A 22,465-nucleotide genomic window follows, 5' to 3' on the forward strand; every position below is an offset into this window, starting at 1 on the left:
AGGTTATCTATCTAGCTGGCTGTGGTTTAGAGCTGTCCAGAGCCTGGCTGCGTGTTGTTGAGTCCCTCATCTGGAACCCAGTGTAGCGGGCTGGCCGGGGGTGCTGTTAAGGGTCAGTGAAAGAGAAAACTGCCTGGGATGGTGGGTCCTGAGAGACTTTGAGAACATGCCCCTCCTGGCAGGGGAAACTACAGTGAGCTGGGAAGGGGCAAGCCCTGAAATGGGAGCAGTGAAGTCCTGAGAGAGCCAGACCCAGAGGAGTGATGGAGCGCCCCTGCAGGAAGGGGTTTTGACCCCCCCCAGCTCATCTGCAGATGTGGCCAGAAGGAGGCGCTCCGGCGGTGAGTCGAGCACCCTGTGACAGGGCCCCTACCCAGTCCTAACCCAGCCCCCAGGCCCTATTCCCTCTTGCTGTGGGTTGAGGTAGAAGCCTGCTCCAAAGGGGCCTCTGGTCACCTAGCAGGGGATGCTCTGCTCCCCAGCCAAGCCTGGCAGTCTGGGCCCAACCCCTCTGGGACTCAGCTGGGTGGTGGGAAGGGGCTGTTCAGCCCATGGCAGTCCCTGCTGACGGGTCCCCAGAGAGAGCTCTCCTCCCAGCTAGCACAGCAGAGGGACACAGCCCCCTGGCGTCCATAGCTGGGATGGGGAAGGGAGAGAGACCATTTCCTCCAGCGCCTCCTGCTGGGGTGCCTGGGGGTGGAACAGCAGAGCGCTCCCCTATGGGCAATGCCCCAACACCACTTCCCCCAGTGCCTCCTGCTGGGGGGTCCAGGGGGTGGAACAGCAGAGCGCTCCCCTAGGGGCAATGCCCCAACACCACTTCCAACAGTGCCTCCTGCTGGGGGTGCCTGGGAGTGCAGCACTAGGCGCTCTCCAGCACTTGCAGGCAGGGTTCCCTCCAACTCTTTGGGGTGGTGTGTGCTGGCCTGGGGCCTTGGGGAGGATCAGTGGGGAGGTAGGAGGAGCCCATTACCCTGGATAATAATCTGAGCCCCTCTTCTCACAGCCAGCAGCCCTGGCTCCTTGCCCCCACATCTTTGTCCTGCTGCCTCGCTCCCACCTGGGCAGGTAACCAGAGCAGGGGTGGCTTATTTACCCTGGGCGAATATTTCCTTGAGGTGGGTTCTGCCTCTTGGCTCATTGCAGCCGGGGACTCTGGGAGGCTAAGAGGTGAGGCCAGGGAGTACACTGTAAGGCTGGCCCCATGGGGGACCCTGGCCCAGGAGTGTGGGCTGCAGAACAGACCAGGCAGGGCACAGCATACGGCTCTTCTGGTTAAGAGGTTAGGGAAAGGACGGGGGGTATAGAACCCAGCAGTCCTGGCTCCCAGCCACTGCTCTAAGCACTAGCCCGTGCTCCTTCCCAGACCCAGTGTATGCTCCCAGGCTGCTTTCAGAGCCTGCGGCTCAGGGATGGAGGGGGTGGTGCAGGGCATGGGCCCTCTGTCTATGCCCACAGCCTCAGGACCTGCCTGTCCAGTGCTGGGTGTAGAGCCGCTGCCTCCCATCACAGCTGACCAGCACCCACCAGGCCCAGCTTCTACCCTTAGCAGGGAGGCAGTGAGGAACATGTCAGGTTTGGGGCTGCTCCCTGGCTTGAGAGCAGGGCCTCTGAGCTGGACCCCTGGGGTATCCTGTGTTCTCCCTACCTCCTTCCCTCCTGGGATGCCGTGTACTGCCACCCTGCTGCCTTCTTCCCACTCCCAGATCTCCTGCTATTAGCCCCCCACCCCAGCCCTCTTCCCTGCAGACTGGCTCCTCGTCTCACCCCCCAGCTTTCTGGGCCTCTCCAGGGGGTCCTGCTCCTAGTCCCCAGACCACCTGGAAACCTACTGCTCCTGGATGTGCTCATGGGAGGAGAGGGGTGCCCTCTTGTGGAGCTCTGAGGCCATCACGGACTGCAGCAGGGTGTAGTTGGGAGATGCACTAATAAGATGTTGTTAGGGTTCCCTCAGTTCATCCTTATTCTGTAACTCTCCCCTCAACCATCCCCAAAATGTACCTGAACCCCACACAATGGCAGCAGCAGCAGAGCTGGGACCAGAATTCAGGAGTTTGAGTTCTAGCTTTCTCCTGCTCAAACCACCTTCAACTCCCAGAGTTGGGGGAGAACCCAGGAGTCCTACCTCCCAGTGCCCCACCTCTAATCACTGACACCCTGTGACTCCTTCCCTTGGTTGGGGATAGAACCCAGGAGTCCGGTCTCCCACTCGTTCTATCCACTTGGCCACACACCCTTCCTATGTCCCACTTCCCAGATCACACTGTCAACTCCCCACATCAGGAATTTCTCTCCTGTCCCCCAACACCGCTCCCCACTTTGTTCTGTGGGCCTGGCTCGTTCCAGAGCCCGATTGGCTCAGTGGGAGAGTCTTTTAAATGACAGAGTCAAGCTCTGCTTTTACACGCCGGGGGGCATGAAGCATTCAGTCTGGCACCTGGGTGCTGTCCCCTGCAGTGTTTTAATAACCACCATATGTTGGCGCTCTCAAGGTCTCCCACCCAAACACTGCTTAGCTTGGCAGATCATCTAGTGAGCCCACCACCTGAGCAGGGCAGGCAGGCGAGAGGGGGATGAAATGCATTGCCTCTTCCCATGCTCTGCTCCCTGGCTGGGCAGCCCTGATTCTCAGGCCTGTGACACACATGAGCTCAGGCTGGATGATCGCAGCTGTCCTCTTGGGGAGATCTGTGACGCTGCTCCCCCCGGGAGCTCACAGGGCCCAGACTCATTTGCTGTCCCCCTTCCATGCTCTCACAATGGGAAGCAGTCCCCAGCTGGGTGCGATCCAGTGGAGTTTGGAAAAGTAGCACCAGGGCTATCTTGGACAGAAGTGCAGAGGGCTCTTCCTTCCCTTGCTAAAAATAGGGACCTTTTCCTGAGCCAAGTCACAACATTCACACTGGAAATCTGCAAGGGGAGAGAGGGAAGGGAAGTGAGAAAGTGCTGCCTCAGCAACTCCTGCCCCCAGGGAGGCAGTGAGGGGAGCCAGGCGTCCCTCTCCAGGGGAGCTCTGGAGTTCAGAGAGCGAGGGCACGGTTCCAGCTCCGGATCTCAACACACCTCCCAACTCCACTAATCCTCACGGCAGCCCTCTGAAGAGGGTGAGCCCCATTGGGCAGAAGGGAAACTGAGGCACAGAGCTGCAAAACGACATGCCCAAAATGAGTCAATATCAGAGCTGGGACTGGAAGCGGGAGTCCCGACTTCCACACCCTGCAGGTTGCTCCACGAGGCTCGCAAGGCGCTGGCTGATGCGCCCCGTTGCTGTGCAGAATGTGAGGAGCGTCGTGCCCTGGCAGCGGGGCTGGTACTGAACAGAAGCAGGAGCTAGGTAGTGGGGGGTTAATCTACCCAGCAGTGCTGAACTGATGCTTTGCACAAGAACCCTCGCAATGTGGGGAGCTGGTGCCCCCTAGGGGAGAGCGGGCTCTGTGCAGCTTCCCAAAACTACACAGTGTGGGGCAGGGAGCGGGGTGTCGTCAAAGCACAAGGGCATGGCCTTGCCCGCTTGGGTGCAAGCAGGCACAGCCCTTGCCCGCAGGAGCAGGCAGCATTGACAGAAGCGTCTGTAAATGGGGTTTGCTGCAGGCGTCCCTCTGTCAAAGGCCGGGAGGCAGCCAGACTAGTGGTTAGAGCAGGGAGCGGGGCGAGTCAAGACTCCTGGGTTCTGTGCCCAGCTCTGGCACTAACTCACTGTGCAGTCTTGGGCAAGTCACTTCCACTCCCTGTGCCTCGGTTTCCATCTATAAAACGTCACTGAAGAGGGCTGGCATCTGCTGGCGCTCAGGCTGCTGGCGAGGAGATCAGACCATGGGCTGCCTCTCTCTCTCTCTCTCTCTCTCTCTCTGTGCCCCTGCTAGCAGAGACCTGTCAGGGGGGAGATACTTTTCCCCTCTCCCCATCCTTGTACCAGAGGGGAACCCGGGCACCCAGAATGCCACCCTCCCGGAGAGCTCCAAAGGTGGCTGCTTCCCCCTTCCTGGGGCAGAGCGGGCAGCTGGACCAGCATGCACACTCCCTCCAGGCACTTCCCGGCTCTTCTCCTGCCTTAGCGCAACTCCCCTGCCTGGGGCTGCCTCCCAGTGGAGAAAGGATCCAGTCCCAGATGGCAGAAAGGCCTGTTGATAGAATGAGACCCCTTCTATGGGCAGCACCATCCTACTTTGGGGGGCAGGGGGGAAGGGCTTCTCCATCTACAGAGGTGGCCCTATGCGTACATGGGCATGGGGGCTGTAGCCGGTTAGAGATACGTGGGCCTTCTGGGCTGGGTCCATGTTTCTTTTCTCTACCCAAGCCCCCCGCATGTAGAACAAGGGGACAGCGTGGGCTGTGTGGTGTGGTGCTTTGTTCCTAGATCCCAGACAGGCCTGGGGCTGGAGCCCTCCGTGTAGTGTAGTCAAAGCTGCAAGCAGCGAGAAGGCCATGCCTTGGCCCTGCATGCAGGGGTGCCAGCCCGGGGGGGTGGTGGGGATGGATGTTGTCAGTGTGCACGCTGAGTGCGTGCCTTGGTACCCTGCCTCCCCCAAGCCAAGCGTGCTGGGTCTCGGAGGTGACCCGACCCCCTCAGGGAGCTGGGGTCCAGGGGTGCTATAAATACATCCCACTGGTGACTCCAGCAGCAAAACCAGGGGTGACCGAGGGTGGTCGTCTGTTTCCAAGCACAGGCACTGTGTCGCTGTCCTCTGGGGGCTAGTCCCAGGTATCTGCTATTGGAGAGAGGGAGCAGAGCTTGGCTCGCTGCTGTGTGTGAGACGGGAGAACGGCCAAGCAGCACTAACAGGAGCTCCTGGGTTGACCCAGTGGAGGCAGGGAGCCGGTGCTGCTCACGTGACTATAGAGCCAGGGGAGAGGGAACAGTGCTATGAAGTGTAAAGATGTCTCCTTCCACCCTATGGTACCATGTGACACACAAACAGGCCCTGCTATGTAGCTGCATGGAGCTGACACACTCCAACATGCCCTAACACGCACAGAAGAGAATTCACATGCTAACATGTCCTGACATGCAGAAAAGAACTGACATGCTAACACCTTAACATACCTAGAAGAGAAGACACATAAATAGGCCCTGACGCACACACAAGGAAAGACACAAAAAAGCTGACACATGCTAATGCCCTGATGTGCGTACAGGAGCCAATGCAGGCTAACATGCACTGACATGCATGTAAGAAAAGATCCTAACACACCTAGTCACGCATACAAGAGAAAACACAACACTCAGATGTGCATTTGTGGGCTGATAATACAGCTGTGCCCTGGTGAGCACACAGATGATGCACACAAACATGCCCTGACAGGCATACAACATGCTAACAAGCTTTGGATGTACAAGAACCCAAACATATGATCATGCCCTGACATGTGTTCCGGAGCAGACACGTTAACAGGCTGACAAATAGTTAAGAGCCCATTTATTGAGGGTTCACAGGGAGGTCATATACACTGTGAGAGCGACGTCCGGGTGGCATGAAAGCAGAGTGGTCCCTGCACCTAGCACAGATGAGGTTGGGTGGTTGAGCTGGCAAAGCTACCGCCTGTCAACCAAGCTCCTGCTCCACGTCCCAGCCGCGGCCCTATGCAGGGTGCGCTCGGAGCAGGTCCAGCAGGTACTGGAGTCAGGCCACATGTGGTGTCTGCTTGTCAAATGGCAGCACACAATGGGGGCAGGGTCCAGTCCATTGTAACTGGGTCTGCCTGGAGCCCCCACACTGGCTTCAATGGGATTTTGCTGTATCGCCGTGGGTGTAAGGGGGAAGAAGATCTGGCCAGACCCTCAGCTGGCGTACAGCTGTGAAGCTCCATAGAGGAGCTGTGTGATTTACAGCAGCTGCGGGTCTGGGCTGTGCATTGGAAGCCCCTGAAGAGCCCTGTTTATGCTCAGAGCAGGGAGGGCACCATGGCAGGCTTCCCCGGCACTGCCCCAGCAACATCCCAGGAGTTCTGTCCCCACGGCCCACCCAGCCCTTGGCTTCTCTGCTGAGATAGGGGGCGAGTGAGCCCCACAGACACCAGGGGGGTTGTGCCATGGGCACTGCCCAGTCTCGCTGGGATGCAGCACTTGCACTTCAGGGAATATGCTTCAATCCTAAATGGCTATGGGAAGTAACATACAATAACCACGTTTTTGCGTCTCCATTGCACAGACAGCGAGTGCCTCAAGGAGCCAGGAGACCAGCTGGGCTGAGACCTCCCAAACTTCATGCACCAGTGATAATAAGAATACTTAGCTCTTATGCAGTACTAACTAATGACTCCTCACAGAGTCCCACTCTGGGGTAGGGAAGCATCATTATCCCCACTGTACGTGGTAGTGGGAAGCGTCAATGGCGAAGAACCCAGGAGTCCTGGCTCCCAGGACCATGCTTAGGCCACTGGACCCGGATGCCTCTTGGGGGGTCCCTCCCCAGGGGATGTGACGGGGTTTCGGCTATGCTCCTCGGTCGCTCCCCCTGCCCCCGGCAGCTCGGGTCTCAGGCGAAGACGGCGGAGTTCTGCCAGTAGGTGTACACCAGGAAGCCGGTGAAGGTGCTGTCCGTCTTGATGCTGGAGTAGAAGCCGATGTAGTCGCCCACCCCGACTTGAACCCACACTTCGTCCTCTGGCTCCAGGCGTACCAGGGCGCCACCCGACAGCGAGGTGGGCTTGGGCCAGTTGCCGTAGAACTGGAAGAAGGAGGCCACCGAATGGCCGTTCTTCATGATGTCAAACTGCAGGCTGCTGCGGTACACGGTGGCATGGACGGCGAAGTAGTAGACCCCGGGGATCTCGCAGGTGAACTTTCCCGTGTCCGCATCATAGTGGCCCTGCTCGTTGATCAGCACCACATCAAAGCGGATGGGCTGGTCCGCCAGGGGCGGGCTGCGTGACTCGGAGCGCTTGGCGGTGAAGGCTGAGCGGGGAGCCACCGCGCATTCCCCCTGCGCCCCCTTCTCCCCATTCAGACCGTTCATGCCGGGGCTGCCGCTGTCCCCGCGGGGACCTGGGACTCCTGAGGGGGAGGAGCGAGAACATCAAAGGGGGCAGGAGAGATGCCCAGAGCACTGGAGCCACTAATAACCAGCCAGCCCATCCATCTCTGGATCTAATTCGTGATACACCCATCCCCATGGGATCTGTGCCCCTGGCTGCATGTCATGGATCCCAAACAGAGCAGACAGGACCTACTCCCCACCTCACAGGGTATCTAATTTATTTCCCCTTGAAGGAAGAACACGGAGACCCGGGTGCTTAGCCCCTTTGGATCTGTCTGGCTGGCTGGTTAACCCAACTGGCCCAGTGCGGTAGCCATGGGTCTGCCATTGGCTCCTCCCTCACTGGGAGCTGGGCTCCAGTTCCTGGTGCATTCTCCAGCAGGGAGGTCTCCTTACCAGGCTGCCCGATCTCTCCCTTCTCTCCCTGCATCCCGGCTGCTCCGTCCCGGCCGTCACGCCCATCTCTGCCTGGAAGACCCTGGCTTCCATGGATGCCGGGTGTGCCTGGGATTCCGTGCTGCCCAGAGCACAGGCTCGGGATCTTGTTGTCCTCGATCTGGATGGAACTGGCGATCAGCCCGAGGAAGAGGAAGAGGAGCTGTTTCATCTCAGCTGCCATGGAGGGGCTGGGAGGAGAGTGAACCGTTATGTCTCTAGCGTGCTGAGAGCTGGAGGCCCTGGCTTGACAGCTCTGATTAGGGTGTGCGGGCTGTATGTTCCCCTCACTCCACAGCGACGCTCCGACTGAGGTTGGGTACCAGAGACGCTGGACACTGGACTTGATGGACCAGCAGACCAGCCCAGAAGGGTAGGAGGTACGGGATACTGGCCTGGGCAGGCCATGAGCCCGGTCAGTCCAGTCCAATCTGCCCCTCACCAGGGTGTCTGAGAACCATGGCACGACAGGAGGGAGGACAATGGGCTAGATGGGCCAGGTGTGTGTGTGTGAGTTGTGTGTATCGCCGTGGGTGTAAGTGGGTATGTGCATGGTTGGTTGTGAGCTGGATTGAGGGGTGTGTATGTGGTGAGTTGTGGGCTGTGAGCTGTGTGGAGGGCGTCATGGGTTGTGAGCCGTGGGTGGTTCTGAGCTCTGTGTGTTATGCGTTGTGAGCTGTGGGGTGTGTGGGTGGTTGTGGGCTGTGTGTGTCGTGGGCTGTGCGGGTGGTTGTGGCCTGTGGGGTGTGTGGGTGGTTGTGGGCTGTGTGGGTCATGGATTGTGAGCGTGGGGTGTGGGGGTGCCTGTGGGCTGTGTGTGTCATGGGTTGTGGGCTGTGGAGGTGGTTCTGTGTGTGTGTGTGTGTGTGGGGAGTGTATAGGTGGTTGTGGGCTGTGTGTGTGGGGGGGTGTATGGGTGGTTGTGGGCTATGGGGGTGGTTGTGGGCTGTGTCCTGGGTTGTGAGCGTGGTGTGTGTGGATGGTTTTGGGCTGTGTGAGTCCTGGGGTGTGTGGGTGGTTGTGGGCTGTGGGTGTCATGGGTTGTGAGCTGTGGGTGGGTGAGTGGTTGTGGGCTGTGTCCTGGGTTGTGAGCGTGGGGTGTGTGGGTGGTTGTGAGCTCTGGGGTAGGTGGGTGGTTGTGGGCTGTGTGTCATGGGTTGTGAGCGTGGGGGGTGTGGGTGGTTGTGAGCTCTGGGGTGGGTGGGTGGTTGTGGGCTGTGTGTCATGGGTTGTGAGTGTGGGGTGTGTGGGTGGTTGTGGGCTGTGTGTCATGGGTTGTGGGGTGGGTGAGTGGTTGTGGGCTGTGTGTCATGGGTTGTGAGCATGGGGTGTGTGGGTGGTTGTGAGTGTGGGGTGTGTGGGTGGTTGTGGGCCATGTGTCATGGGTTGTGGGGTGGGTGGGTGGTTGTGGGCTGTGTGTCATGGGTTGTGAGGTGGGTGAGTGGTTGTGGGGTGTGTGGGGGGGTTGTGAGTGTGGGGTGTGGGGGGGTTGTGAGCTCTGGGGTGGGTGGGTGGTTGTGGGGTGTGTGGGGGTGTGTGAGTGGGGGGTGTGGGGGGGTTGTGGGCTGTGTGTCATGGGTTGTGAGGTGGGTGAGTGGTTGTGGGGTGTGTGGGGGGGTGTGAGTGTGGGGTGGGGGGGGTTGTGGGCTGTGTGTCATGGGTTGTGAGGTGGGTGAGTGGTTGTGGGGTGTATGGGGGGGTTGTGAGCGTGGGGTGTGCGGGGGGTTGTGGGCTCTGGGGTGGGTGGGTGGTTGTGGGCTGTGTGTCATGGGTTGTGAGGTGGGTGAGTGGTTGTGGGGTGTGTGGGGGGGTTGTGAGCATGGGGTGGGGGGGGTTGTGGGCTGTGGTCAAGGATTCTGTCTCTATTTTCCTGCCCTCTAGGCCAGGGGTTCTCCCTTTCTGAGCCCCCCGCCCCCCCCAACATGCTATAAAGCTCCACCGCCCAGCTGTGCCGCCACCACTGGTTTTCTGCAGACGAAGCCAGGGCCGGCGTTAGGCGGTAGCAAGCCGGGCAGTGGCCCAGGGCTCCACGCCACAGGGGGCCCCACAAAGCTAAGTTGCTCAGGCTTCAGCCGCAGGTGTCAGCGCTCAGGGCGCCGGGGTTCCAGTTGTGTGCAGCGAGGCTCCAGTGAGTCTAACCCTGACCCTGCTTGGCAGCCCCCCCGAAACCTGCTCGCGGCCCCGGACTCCTGGCTGAGAACGACTAGGGGTCCCTTTGCCCCGCACTCTGCGCCCATTCCCCAAGGGGGCTCCGGCTGTGCTGACGGTGACTCCCACGCTCTGAACTCTCCCTTCACACGGGGCGCGAGGCCAGGACCCTTCCAGACGTGCCAAACCCACGGGAAAAACCCCCGCAGAAATTGGGCTTGTTTTTGGCTGAATTGGCCTGTGAGTTGCTTGTTGGCTAGTTTTTGGCTTGTAGATTGTTTAGCTTGTAGCTTTTTTTTTTCTTTTTTTATGGGTTCCCGGCAAGCAGTGGCAAGGGGGGAGAGAGTCGGGGTGCACCGCGGGCCCACCACAGTCCCATACTGCACACCGGGGGGATCTAGTCACATAGAGTGTTGGGGTTCTTAGGGACTGGCTTGGTTTGAAATGGGATTGCCTTGATTTTTGGCTTATTGTGAAAGTCAGGGTGCTTATTCATACCGTGTGAAAGCTGGCACCTGTGGACCCTTCCCGGCTCCATGGCAAGTTACCCAGGGGCTGCAGCACCGCACCCAGAGGCAGGGTAGCACCTCTCCCCGCCCCGCCAGGCTGTGGAGTGTGGGGACACCCTCCCAGCTTGTGCAGCATTACCGCCTTCCCAGTGGGGCCAGAACCCAGCCCTTCCCCCTGCCTGCAAGGCTCATATCCCCCCCCACTCCCCCAAGCAGGGCTGCTATCCAACTCACTTCAGCCTTGGCCTCCCCTGCATTGCCCCACGCAGGCCTCTCCCCTGCCTGGCTCAGAGCACCCAGATGAGCAGGGATCCACTGGGGAGTGGAAGGGGAGCAGGTCTCTCTCCTTCCGGACTCCCGCAGGCCACAAATAAAAGGGAAAGAAGGAAAACAGAGCCTGCCGCTGGAATGTATCATGACTGGAGCTGGGACCGAGCCGAGCTCCTGGGCCTGGCCGAGTTGCTAAGGGAAATCCCATGGCCCGTCTGGCCCCATAGCTACACCGCCAACTTTGTTAGGAGCAGCTGGAGCTGCTTAGCTTTACTTACTGTGTATCCCAGCTCTCTTGCTGCGCCTGCTTTGCGTCCCTTGTCCTGTGAGCTCTTCCTGAGCACTTCAGCTCTGAGGAAAGGCTGTCTCTCTGCTCCCCCCCTTCCCCTCCTTGTGTCTCTCCTCCCAAACTCCAAAGGAAATCAGTGACTTTCAGAGCCAAGAGCTACAAGAGGAGGGGAAAAATATCCCAGTGTCGGAAATGCTGCAACCAGTGGGAGGAGGGCGGGAGAGAGAACCACAGACCTGACTCGAAAAACCCCTTGACTTAACACATCACCCTACAGGAGCCGCCAAGGGAAAGAGGCAGAGAAAGAGAGGGAGCGAGGGGAATGGCAGAACAGGGAAGGACAGAGGAGGGTGAAGGAGGTGGCTTGCATCCTCGTCTAGATCACGTAAGTAGCCATGAATGTGTCCGCTCCCCCATTCTGGAAGCACCAGGCCAGTCTTCGTGCTGTGGGGAGTGCTGCCATGCCAGAGATGGGCTGGCTCATTTTTGTGGTGATTTCCCTGGATGGAGTGGAGCCCAGTGACGGGGCTGGGGAAGGATGGGGAATGTGAGGCAAGCTGAAAACTGGCCTCCTGAAGGGGAGCACTGGGGTGTTCGGGCCAGGCGGGGGTTTTGTGGAAGGTCTTGGAGGAGGAGAGGCTGCAGGTGTGACAGGTGGGAGTGAAGAGCAAAGGGCAGGAGAAATCCTGCAATTCGGTCCTGCTTAGGGGCGTCATGAGACACGAACTAAACCACACACCCACGGATGGCACACGCTCAGCGCGCCAATTGTTACTGTCCACATCACACGCGCGAGCAGCAAAGCCCACATGACATGCACGAACCCTACCCACGGACCACACACACAGACCCACTAACGCTGAGCACTGGGGCCACACATCCGTCAGCACAACACACAAACGTGGAGTGCACAACACACACGGGGTGGGGGTGTCACACCCTCGCTGGCACAACACACAAACACTCTCCCCTACTAATGTGAAACACCGGCCAACCATGTGAGACCTTTGACTTGGCCTGGGCTGACATTTCTCTCTTTCGGCTCCCCAGGTCGCTGCAGGTTTCTCCTTGGACAGCAGGTGAGCCGGACGGACAGCAGCATCGCGAAGAGCCCAGCAAGGTCCCTGATCACCTCCACAGGCTGGAGTTTTCTGCCTGGAGGCTGGCCGTAAAGCCCCCTTGCTCCCCCCCACTCATGGCCTGGGGCTCCCCAGCTCCAGAGTATGCTGAGTTCTGGGAGCTGGGGCTTTGTCAGCAGGACTGGGTGCAGCTGATCCGTGAGCACCCGCAATCCCAGGGAACAGGCCACGACCAGCTCTGCAGGTGGATACAGAAACGCAATGGAGGAAACGACCGGGGCAGCCAGTATGGGTGTGAGGGGAACTCTCTCCCCCGTCGCTGGAGCACGGGACACGGTGCCGGAGGTGGGCCTTTGAAACTCTTATTTAACTCATTTCAGCTCTAAGTGGAGCCCAAGGGGCTCTCGCCCCAGCTCTGCCTGGCATGGGGATGGTGGGGAGAGATTCTCCGGCCAAGGAGAATTCCCTGGAGAAGCAGCCAGCCAGAGTTTGTGGAGCTTCCCATGGGAGAGGTGTCCCCATCACCGAAAAGCCCAGCTCACCACTGGCAGAAATTAATAACGGCGATAATCTATCCTGGTCTAGTGTTTTTTAGCCATACACTGGTCCTCCCAACCCTCCTGGGAGGCAGGTCAGCCTCAGCATCCTTATTTTACAGATGGGGAAACTGAGGCAGGGGACAGTCATGTGACTTGTGCAGACAGTCTGCAGCAAAGCTGGGAGTAGACCCCTGAAGTCCCGAGTCCTGCTGTAACTGCTCAGTCACACTGCCTCCTTTTGACAGTTGTACCAGAGGCTAAGAACTGAATGGGTCACTCTCAGAGCTAGAGGCAGACCCTCCAGGTAGAGAAAACACACAACCGGGCATTGGGCTGAAACAGTCCGTCTGCCTGATTTTCTGACAGCAGTAACAATGCCTCCACTGCCCCCCAAAGGAAATCCAATGAGGAATTCTCTCTCCCCCTCCTGTTGACATGTGCAGCAGGTTTTACTCTGGGCTTGTTTTTTTTACAAAAAGCGGCTTAAATATTTTGCGAGTTGCAGATTGCAGAGGTTTGGGGCTTGTTCCCTTTGGAGGTTGCTTACTTGGGCTTTTTTGCAAAGGTGACTTCAACACATCGTTCTAGTTTAAACGTGGTTGTAGGAGTGGTGTCGGTGATTGAGCAGCCTCAGGGTGATGCACTTCCTTAGAATTTGAGAATCCTCCTGTCCCCACTCCCGTTCAATTAAGAAAACACACCCAAATTCATGAATTTTGGGGCCCGCCCCTTGACACATCCTATGCTCCAATTTTTTGTCCCACACCAGGCTATGCTCCAATGGTTCAACACGGGAATGTACCACACTGAGGCAACAGAGACCACGGAGGGTGGAAAGAGCGAGAATGACCCTTTTAAATACTGGAAGTACACACACACGTATTATTTTAATAGTTTTCATGTGTAACTTGTATGCAACAAAACTAAAACTACAAACTTTGGAATTTGTATAAACAGCCCCCACTGTCCTCCCTCTGAAACGGCCTGGGCTTTTTTGGAAAGGCAGGGTTGCTTTCCTTTCCTCGGGAGACTTGGCAACAAGGTGTTATTGCAGTGTGCAAAGGCAGCAGGAGGTAATGAGCTGTAATGTAGCACAGGGGGCACGGTCACGTCTCAGTGCCGGGAGATGTGCACTAGCAAAGGGGACATGGTCATGTCTCGGTGCCAGGGGTTCCTGGGAGCTGTGCTCTAGCGAAGGGGACATGGTCACATTTCAGTGCCAGGGGTTCCTGGGAGCTGTGCACTAGCAGGGGGGACGCGGTCACATCTTGGTGCCAGGGGTTCTCGGGGGTTGCGCTGTAGCTGGGGTGGGGGGGATGGGATGGGATGTGACGTGGTCACGTCTCAGTGCCAGGGGTTCCTGGGAGCTGTGCACTGATGGGGGGATGGGGGGACGCAGTAATATTTCGGTGCCAGGGGTTCCTGGGAGCTGTGCACTAGTGAAGGGGGGAAATGCAGTCACCTCTTGGTGCCAGGGGTTGCTGGGGGAGATGGGATGCGGTCACGTCTAGGTGCCAAGCATTCCTGGGTGCTGTGCTGTAGTGTGTGTGTGGGGGAACGTGGTCACATCTCGGTGCCAGGGGTTCCTGGGAGCTGTGCACTAGCGGGAGGTGGGGACACACACACACAGTTATGTCTTGATGTCAGGGGTTCCTGGGAGCTGTGCACTAGCGGGAGGTGGGGGGGGGGGGAGACACACACAGTTATGTCTTGATGTCACTGTCAGGAGTTCCTGGGAGCTGTGCACTAGCAGGAGGGGTGGGGGAGACACACACACAGTCACATCTCGGTGCCAGGAGTTCCTGGGAGCTGTGCACTAGCAGGGGGAAGGGCGCAGTCACGTCTCGGTGCCAGGAGTTCCCAGGAGCTGTGCACTAGTGAACGGAAGCCCTGCTCTGAGCCTATGCCGAGAGCCCCCCTCTGTGCCCTTCCCAGCAGAGGTCCCAGGTGAGGTGGGTGGCAGTGCCAGCGTTCTGGATCACAGGGGTGGTGTTCAGCCAGCCACACTGGCCTGTGGATCCTCCCAGTGGATGGGAAAACAGGATGTTGTCTTTGGTCAGGAGAAGCTTGTTTGTGGCTTTAAGGCACAGCCAGCCTTAGTGGAGTGGTCAGGAGTCAGGCCAGGATTCCTAACCCAACCGGCAGCTCCAGCTACGGCCCTTCCCCTGCTCCAGAGCAGGATCCACCTTCCCCTTCCTCAGGAGTCGAACCTCTTCCACACTCTCCAGCTTGGGGAGGGGTTCAGTATTTACACCTGGGGGAGAAACCCCTTCACCCTTGCTCTGGGTGAGATGAGCTCAGACCAATGCAGAGCCAGGAACCTCTTCCCCCCCCCCCCTAAAATGGGAGGGGTTCGGATAACAAAGGGGCCTAGATCTTCTCCTTGGGTTTTGGCTCTCCCAAACAACCCCGCCCCCCTCCATCCCAGCCCTGCTATGAGCCCTACCAAATTCACAGCCATGAAAAGTACATCACAGACCGTGAAATCTGGTCTTTCGTGTGCTTTTACCCTGTCCCATACAGATTTCAGGGCGGAGACCAGCACTTCTCAAATTGGGGGTCCTTGTCACCCTTACTTCTGCACTGCCTTCAGAGCTGGGCGGCCGGAGAGCGGCAGCTGTTGGCCGGGCGCCTGGCTCTGAAGGTAGCGCCCCGCCAGCTGCAGTGCAGAAGTAAGGTTTGCAACACCCTACCATGCCATCCTTATTTCTGCGCTGCTGCTGACAGCGGCTCTGCCTTCAGAGCTGGGCTCCCGGCCAGCAGCCGCTGCTCTCTGTCCGCCCAGCTCTGAAGGCAGCACTGCCGCCAGCACAGAAGTAAGGGTAGCCGTACCGCAACCCCCCCCACTCCAATAACCTTGTGATCCCCCCTCTCCCACAACTCCTTTTAGGGTCAGAGCCCTACAATTACAACACCATGAAATTTCAGATTTAAATAGCTGGAAAAATCATGAAATTTATCCTATGACCGGGAAATTGACCAAAATGGACCGTGAATTTGGTAGGGCCCTAGCTATGAGCCGTGTCTGCTTCAGAGAGACGAGGGCTCCTGCTCTCACTCCCCAGCTCCTTGTCCAGGGACCCCTTAGGTCTCAGTTCCCAGTGACCCCTTGCAGTGATCCCACCCAGCCCAGGCATATTCCAGTGCTTAGAGCTGGGGATTCAGACATGGGCTTCCTGGGTTCTGATCCCGGCCTTGCCCCTGACCTGCAGGCAAATAATTACCCCTCTGTGCCTCAGTTTCCCCAGCGCTGACATGGGGGTAATATTGACCTGACCCCCCGGGTGCGGGAGAGGCTGAATTATTATTTCAAAGGTTGTAGTTGCAAAATGCTGCAGCTGTTTGTTAGACACACAGAGTCGTGCCAAGGGCCTTGGAGCCTGCGCTGCTGCTCTGGACAGCACACCAGGTGCAGGCTTCCCCAGGCGCTGCCAGCCAAGTCGAGCAGAGCCCACATGTCTGCGCGGTGAGATCATTAACTCTTCACCCTGGGCACAAGCGGCATTCGAGTAAGGTGGGAAGCCAGCCGTCCGGTGCCAGAACGGGGCCAAGGAACTGAAGCGTGCCAGTGGGTGCTGTGCCTCGAGCTGCCGTGGCACTGGGGGAGCAGCCCTCCAGCCCCCTGCTGCCCAGAGGAGATGTCAAGTTACAGGCGTGGGCACCGGAAGGTCTGTGCAATGACGTGTGATGTTGGGGTAGGTGCCATTTCTTAAGGTGTTTTTTGTCATTTATCTCCCTAGATACTTCCATACCCCCCCATCACAACAGGGCCCCGGGTAGCGATGCTTTTATCCTCCCCACCCCCTGCTTGTATTGTCTCCATTTTACAGATGGGGAAACTGAGTCACAGAAGGATTTATTTTTTCTTCCCCCCCCCCGTCATGCAGGGAGTCTGCTGCAGAGCTGAGAACTGAACTCGGCCCTCCTGAGCCCCACGCCCAGCCCCAAAGCAGCCTTCCCCTCTTCGGCAGCCCGTGTATTAGCACAGCGCTGGCCCTTGCCGTGTGCCGAGCACGAGGCGGGCGACGGGCAACGGCCGCTCAGCCAGGCCCAGCTGTGTGCTCTGCTGGGACTGGGGACATTAGGACAAAGAGGGCCGCCCCCTGGGCTCCTTGTGTCGGAGGTGGCAGGTACCATTCTTGGGGCAGCTGGGAGGGAGCTGTCACCTTGCTGCAGGAAGTAGACTGGGGTGGGGGGAGTAGAGAGTCACCTCCCCCTCTGCTTGGATTGGGTATCGGGGGATCTGGTGGGTGAGAAGAAGGCATGAGCCCCACTGCAGGATGGGGGGGGGGATGGGGCCAGGCATTGCCAAAGTGCCGTGGCTATGCAGTGTGGGGCCCCAATAGCCAGTCACTCGCATTCCAGGCCCTTAGGGCCAGCCCTGGCGGCTCCCTTAGGGGACTGTTATGGGGGATACCAGGGGGAGTTATGGGGCAGCAATCTCCCAGTCTCAGGGTGGGTGGTTTCTTCTCCAGCACCTTTATTTGGGGCTCCTGGGCCCCACAGGCTCTCCCCGTGTCCTCAGGTCCCCGAAGGGAAATGCACAGGAAGGGGAGAAGGGTTCGAGTCCCCACCCGCCCCAAAGTCAGACAGGTTATGTCTCTGGCCTGGCTGGGGGAGAGCCAGCCCCACCCCTCTGCTCATTGGGCCCCCCCGCCCCCTCACGGCTTGAAGCACTCCACAGGGTCGTTGGAGTCGGGGAGGACGTTGCAGTTGATGGGCCAGAGGATGCTGAGGAGGCTGAGGGCCTGCTGGCAGCGCTGCTCCGCCGTCAGGCACACGGAGCGGCAGGGCTGCAGGACGCCCCCGTCCGGCGTGCACTTGGGCACGAAGAGGCTGCAGATCAGCAGGTGCAGGTGCTGGTAGCAGGGGAGCCCCATCAGGACCTGCGGGGAGACAGGGAGGCAGTGAGCACCACAAGGCCTGGGGCACCGATGTTTGGGGGGCTGGCTTCCCCATTTATGGGTGCATTTCCCCTGGATACCCTATGCCCCCTCCTTCCACCCAAAGCAAATTCTCCACCCAGCCTGCTCGCTTCCCACCCAGCTGACAAACCCCCAGCTGGGCAGTGCAGTATCCCCCGCGGCCCCCTGTGCTGGGCTCACCTTGTAATCTCGGAGCATGATGGCCGCCCCCTGCTGGTCTGGGATGGTCAGCCAGATGTTGGGGAAGGAGGTGGTGTTGTAGCTGAGGCCCAAGCACATCTCCACTTGGATCTGCTGGCAGGAGGACTCTGCAGGGGGGAGGGCAGGTGATACAGGTGGCAGCTGTATCTGAGCTGGAGGGATGCACTGGCTAGGACTTGCAAAGAACGGTTGCAGGGCCCATGGGCTCCAAAATCTGGATCCCGGCCCAGCAGGTGCCTCAGAGTTGGCGGTCACATCAGTGTGTATGGACAGATGTTCCCTGGGTGCAGGGCTGAAACCTACCAAACTCATTCCACTTGTGACCTGAACTGCCTGAGGGAAACAGGCGGATAAGGTCCCCCCACCCCATAAGCCAAGTGTTGCTCATTGCAGGAGCTGGGTTGAGCTAGGGGTTTCACTCACCAAAGGATGGGGGTGAGACACTTGTGCAGTTGAATTCATCACTCCCATCCGGGCAGTCGTGCCAGCCATCACACACTGACTCCCGTGCCTGGCACTCCCCGTTGCTGCAGGAGAACTCCGAGGGGCTGCACGTTTCTTGGCGGATGAGCGAGAAAGATGTCAGAATGAGCAGGTACTTGGCTGAGTACAGCGATGGGGCCTACATGCAATGGGCTGCCGCGTAACTATAGTCACCAGGGTGACCCTGCACTTGCAGAGCCAACCGGGGACACACGAGCAGTCAGCGACTGTAATTACGATGGGAAGGGGTGCCCCTCCAGTGTAACTACAACATAACCATGGACAGCACTATCACATGGTGACTATAGCGAGTGTCCCCATGCCAGGGTAGCTACAGTAGTATCAATTCACCACTTCTCATACAGACAAGCCTGTGAGCTTGCTGGGCCTTAGTTCCCACCTGTACAACAGCACTGCTTCACCGGACAAATGCACCGAGGAGGAGCAAAGGTCCCCTGGGAAGTACCTTGGAAAGAGGAAGCGGGGGAAAGGCAGACCTGGAGGGTGGAGGAGTGGACTCTCCTGACAGTCACTGCTAAGATTTCTGGGCCCTGCTGCTTTCTGTTTACCCCAGTGATTCCCCGGGGGTGGGGTTAGGGAGGTGATCCCCTTGTTCTCCCTTGGTAACTGCAATCAGTTACTTATTGGGTAGCAACAGGGAAATGACAGGGGGTCAGGCCATTCCCTTGGTAAACACCCCAAGGCTGTTCCCCCCTCCTAGAGCAAAACTACCCTGTGATCAGCCTAGCTGGGGAGGTCTCTGGCCCCTTCCGGGGGAGATGGGACGATCCCACAGCTGGCGAGGCAGAGCAATGGCCGAGACTAGTGGATGCCCTGCTCCGTGCCAGCGATGACCCCGCTGCTGAGCAGCACCCTGGCAGAGAGTGCACATGGGTTGGCTCGGCACCAGGACATGCCGCTCAGAGATGGGCGACCCTGCCACCCAGCTGGAGAAAGACCCAGGCAGCAGGGAGGGTGTGTTTCAGACCCAGGCACCTACTTTCTGTGGCGTTTCGGGCACGGTAGGTGGCAAAGAACCCGTCCTCCGCCACGCCCTCATCTGCCATGAACAGGACGGTCATGACGTGTTGTGAGGAGCTCAGGACGGGCGGCAGCTGGGAGCCACAGAACCTGCCGGGAGAGGAAACGTGATGGGAGTGAGGGGGCTGAGGAGTGGGGAAGAGAGACGGAGGGTGGAGGAGCGAGATGGAGAAAAAGGGGTGAGACAGACAGAGAGGGAAAAGGAGAGAGGAGCAGAGATGGAGATGGGGATGGATGGTGTGTGGGAAGTTGTGACCGTGCCAAATGCCTCTGGAGACCTTTGCCCTGTCCCTGTGCAGCCCGTCGTCTTGCTGTGTGCAGAATAATGGCGAGTACCTTGGGAGGGCATTGCTGCCTAGTGGATAGAGCACTGGACTGGCACTTAGGAGCCCTGGGTGACCACCAGCCTGCCTTGGGCAAGTCACTTCCCTGCTGTGTGAAATGCAGAGGGTAAGACCGACCTGCTTCGTACAGCCCCTGGAGATGTATGGCTGACAAGAGGCAGTTAGTGCTGGGTCTGGGAGGGGCAGGACCTGGGTTTCTCCACTGCTGGGGAGGGGGGCATTCAATCGGGTAGGAGAGAGGTGCTTCTTCCCCCGCAGGAGGTGGCTCTGCAAGGCAGCTCTGCTCAGGGAGTTCTGCCCGTCCTCCCCCCCACCCCGGCCATTCCCTCAATCTCCTGCACCCAGCGGCGGACTGCTGAGCTGCGAGCGCCTGTACCTGCCCAGGAGGCTGGGGGCGTCTGTGCCGGCACTGTCGTGCACCTCCACAAAGTCGAAGGTGCAGTCCTCCTGCCACTCCAGGCTGAAGTTGTGGAATTGCAGATCGATCACATGGCCCCCGGGCACGGCGATCTGCCAGAGACACAGCTGGAAGAGACCGATGCCAGTGAGCCTGCGCCAGACACCCCTGTCAGTGTCTGGGTGGGGAACTGCCAGCCGGGCACAGACCGGGTAGGGTGGCGTGGGAATTATTCCATGATATTTTGTATCAAGTGTGTGCGTGCCTCAGTTTCCCCTATGTGGTGTATGGTTAAGTAGATGGTGGAAAAAGGTTGTTTCCTCTTTGCAGAGCCCCCGAGATGTCTGACGCCTCGCTGCCTGGGGCCCCGGGCCCATGGAGAGTCCCAGAAGACAACAGCCACTCCAACTGGATGGACACTGGGCACCTAGCAACTAACGACCATGGGTGCCAGCAGGGGAACGAGGACAAAGGACGGAGGAGGGGCCGGGTGGGGTTGCTAAGTGGGGGGCTGCAGGAAGTGGCGGAGACAATCCTGGACTGGGATTAAAGAGGGGTCAGAGGGCTCTGAGCCGGATGCAGATGCTCTGTGCTGTAACTTTCTGTTCCCTGGGTTAACCAAGGGCTGCCGACGCTGTGTTCCAGACATCTAATAAACCTTGTTGCTGTTACAGTTCTGGCTGAGTCACTGCAGTTTAAGGAGGGGGGGGTGGAATGCATGGATCCCTTTGGGTGCACATGTCTCCCGCTGCAGGGAACTCAGGGCGGGAAGCAGGGGTGCTGAAGGCTCTGAGGTTCAGTCCCTGGAGGCGGGGAAGCCAAGTGGCTCGCCCTAGCGAAAGAGTGTGACCCTAAGCGGGCTGGCACACTGAAGGGCTCCTCCCAGGGTCTGTTCCAGAGCCACACGAGAGCACCGGACCTGATCCGTGACACTGGGCGTTAAACCCCTGCCCACCTCTGGATGGGGGAGCTGCCAGGGTGGCCCAGGCTGGGGCATTTCTGTCTCTCCCTGGTGTTTCTGGACACAATGGGGGGGCCATCCCTCTGGGGCTTGGACAGCACAGGCCAGTCTGACCCACTCCACCTCCCCTGCCCTCCATAGCCCTGGTTCTCCTTTGTGGTGCCAACAGCTGCATGGCGGAGGTTGGCCCTTGTCCTCTTGTGCCAGCTGGGCCACACGACACCCCTCCCCGTAGCCTCCATTGCTTAGCACTCTTGCTGCCCCCAGCCCCTGGCTCCTCCCTCACCTGCTGATGCGGGTACGGCTGGGGGTGGCTTGGGGTGGAGAACTGCCCCTCCAAGCTGGTCAATGACCCACCGCATTCTGGAACGAGAGAGACACCATGGGGCTGGATCTCTGCTCTTCCCCAGCTGTGACTGGTGCATGCTGGTTGTTCTGCCTCCAGCCCTGTGACCCATGGGCTGTCCCCATCCCACCTGGACCAGCCCCCTTCCCACTGCTGTCTGATTCAGTCCTGGCTTCCCAGGGCTCCCTGCAGCACCCAGGCAAGAACATTTCAGCCTGTCCCAGCTGAGGGATTTGCTCTGGCCCCATGTAGTCTGTTAGAGATCCTGCCACCCCACTCAGCCCCCAACACATAGACTTTTCCTCCCAGGGCTCTGCCCAGGCCCCTCAGCCCTGACCCACAGCATCCCCTGTTTTTCCAGTCCTGGACCCCATCCACTTCTGCCACTGCCCCTCAACTGTTACAGGTACCATCTCCCTGCTGTCCCAGGCCTGGGCTCCTACACTTCACTGGTGCCCTGTAAGCCTGTCCCGCCTGCCAGCTCTGCCAATGTCCCTCAGTCCCGACCCCCAACACCCCATTGCAACTCCAGTACAGGGTCCCAGCCAGCTCTGCTGCTGCCCCTCACTCTGCCCTGCTGGCCCAGGCCTGGCCCCCCACGGCCCAGCCCCTGCGTTGCCAAGCCGTGCCAGAGGCCACCCAGCTGCCTGTACCTTTGTGTCTCGAGCTGCAGTTGGCTTCGTCGCTCTTATCTGTGCAGTCGTGGAAGCCGTCACAGACAAGGCCCAGGCGGAGGCAGAGCCCCTGGTCGCAGAAAAACTCGTCCCAGGCACAGCTCTCTAGGACAGACAGATGGACGAGGAAGAGGCGTGGCTGCTGAAAGCAGGAGCCCATGGCTGGGCGAGGGCCTATGAACCTGGCAATGCCCCTTTGTCAGCAGCACCCTGCCCAGGGCCAGTGCCCCATCTCCTGTGGGATCACAGTTCTGAAGGGACTGCTCTGATCAGCTGTGTAACAGAGCCCCCTCCTGCCCCCCCCCCCCAAAGTGGGACCCCCCTCCCCAGCCAGGGCAAGTGCCCCAAACCCTGTGCCCATCTGCACCCCATTTTGTGCAAGCCAAGGAAGAGACGCGGCGACCCGCCCTTGGAAGCTCCCACGGGTGCCCAGGGCTCGGGCTGGTCCTGCATCAGAGGGCCCCTGCTGCCCTGGGAGGGTGAAGCCCCCGGGGGTGGGGTGGTTGGGTGGGGCTGCACTCACTGTCGCTGGGCAGGATGGCACGGTAGTGGGCGGTGAACCCCAGGGCCCCCACGCTGTTGTCCGAGACGAAGGTGACGCGCAGCCGGTTGGAGTTGGTGTTGATTGTCGGGGGCGCCACGTCCCCACAAAACCTGCAGAGAGCAGCAAGTGTGTGTCTGCCCCAGAGACCCTGGCAAGTGGGGCAGGGAGCAGAAGCAGGCACCTGCCCATTAACCCCTTGGGCCCATGTGGCTGGGACAGCCTGGATCCCGTGGTGGTGGGGAGGCTGGATCTGCCAGGGTGCCCGTGGGGCAGCAGCAGAGCACAGGACAGCCCTGCTGGGCT

At 59.3% G+C, this 22,465-nt stretch overlaps 3 protein-coding genes across 7 annotated transcripts in view; 1 reads left to right on the forward strand and 2 right to left on the reverse strand.

Annotated features, from left to right (window-relative positions):
* Nucleotides 1-20,310, forward strand: LOC123354851. 5 transcript variants are annotated; one of them, XM_044997202.1, is made up of 4 exons: nt 1-341; nt 10,906-11,013; nt 11,671-12,052; nt 19,968-20,310. In XM_044997202.1, the coding sequence occupies exons 1-4, from the start codon at nt 315-317 to the stop codon at nt 20,066-20,068; spliced, it is 618 nt and encodes a 205-aa protein (XP_044853137.1). In that variant the 5' UTR covers nt 1-314; the 3' UTR covers nt 20,069-20,310. The 5 variants fall into 5 exon arrangements, 4 of the variants coding, with proteins under 4 accessions (XP_044853137.1, XP_044853136.1, XP_044853138.1 ...); XR_006574923.1 differs by having other exon boundaries at nt 7-341; nt 11,679-12,052; XM_044997201.1 differs by lacking the exon at nt 1-341 and adding an exon at nt 6,989-7,185.
* On the reverse strand, nt 5,401-10,896 carry C1QTNF5 (C1q and TNF related 5). Its single transcript, XM_044997200.1, has 3 exons — nt 10,618-10,896; nt 7,374-7,603; nt 5,401-6,994 (listed from the first exon to the last, which is right to left on the reverse strand). The coding sequence occupies exons 2-3, from the start codon at nt 7,594-7,596 to the stop codon at nt 6,477-6,479; spliced, it is 741 nt and encodes a 246-aa protein (XP_044853135.1). The 5' UTR covers nt 7,597-7,603; nt 10,618-10,896; the 3' UTR covers nt 5,401-6,476.
* LOC123354849 (membrane frizzled-related protein) overlaps nt 16,211-22,465 on the reverse strand; it is a 12,402-nt gene continuing 6,147 nt past the window's right edge. Inside the window, exons 6-13 of the mRNA XM_044997199.1 lie at nt 22,142-22,272; nt 21,598-21,723; nt 20,885-20,961; nt 19,617-19,765; nt 18,856-18,986; nt 17,796-17,930; nt 17,352-17,479; nt 16,211-17,132 (exon numbers count right to left, since the gene is read on the reverse strand). Of these exons, the coding sequence (XP_044853134.1) occupies nt 16,908-17,132; nt 17,352-17,479; nt 17,796-17,930; nt 18,856-18,986; nt 19,617-19,765; nt 20,885-20,961; nt 21,598-21,723; nt 22,142-22,272 (1,102 nt within the window). The 3' untranslated portion in view covers nt 16,211-16,907. The remainder of the gene's footprint in view (nt 17,133-17,351; nt 17,480-17,795; nt 17,931-18,855; nt 18,987-19,616; nt 19,766-20,884; nt 20,962-21,597; nt 21,724-22,141; nt 22,273-22,465) is intronic.

This window comes from Mauremys mutica, chromosome 22 (genome assembly GCF_020497125.1).
Source record: "Mauremys mutica isolate MM-2020 ecotype Southern chromosome 22, ASM2049712v1, whole genome shotgun sequence".
NCBI lineage: Eukaryota > Metazoa > Chordata > Testudines > Geoemydidae > Mauremys > Mauremys mutica.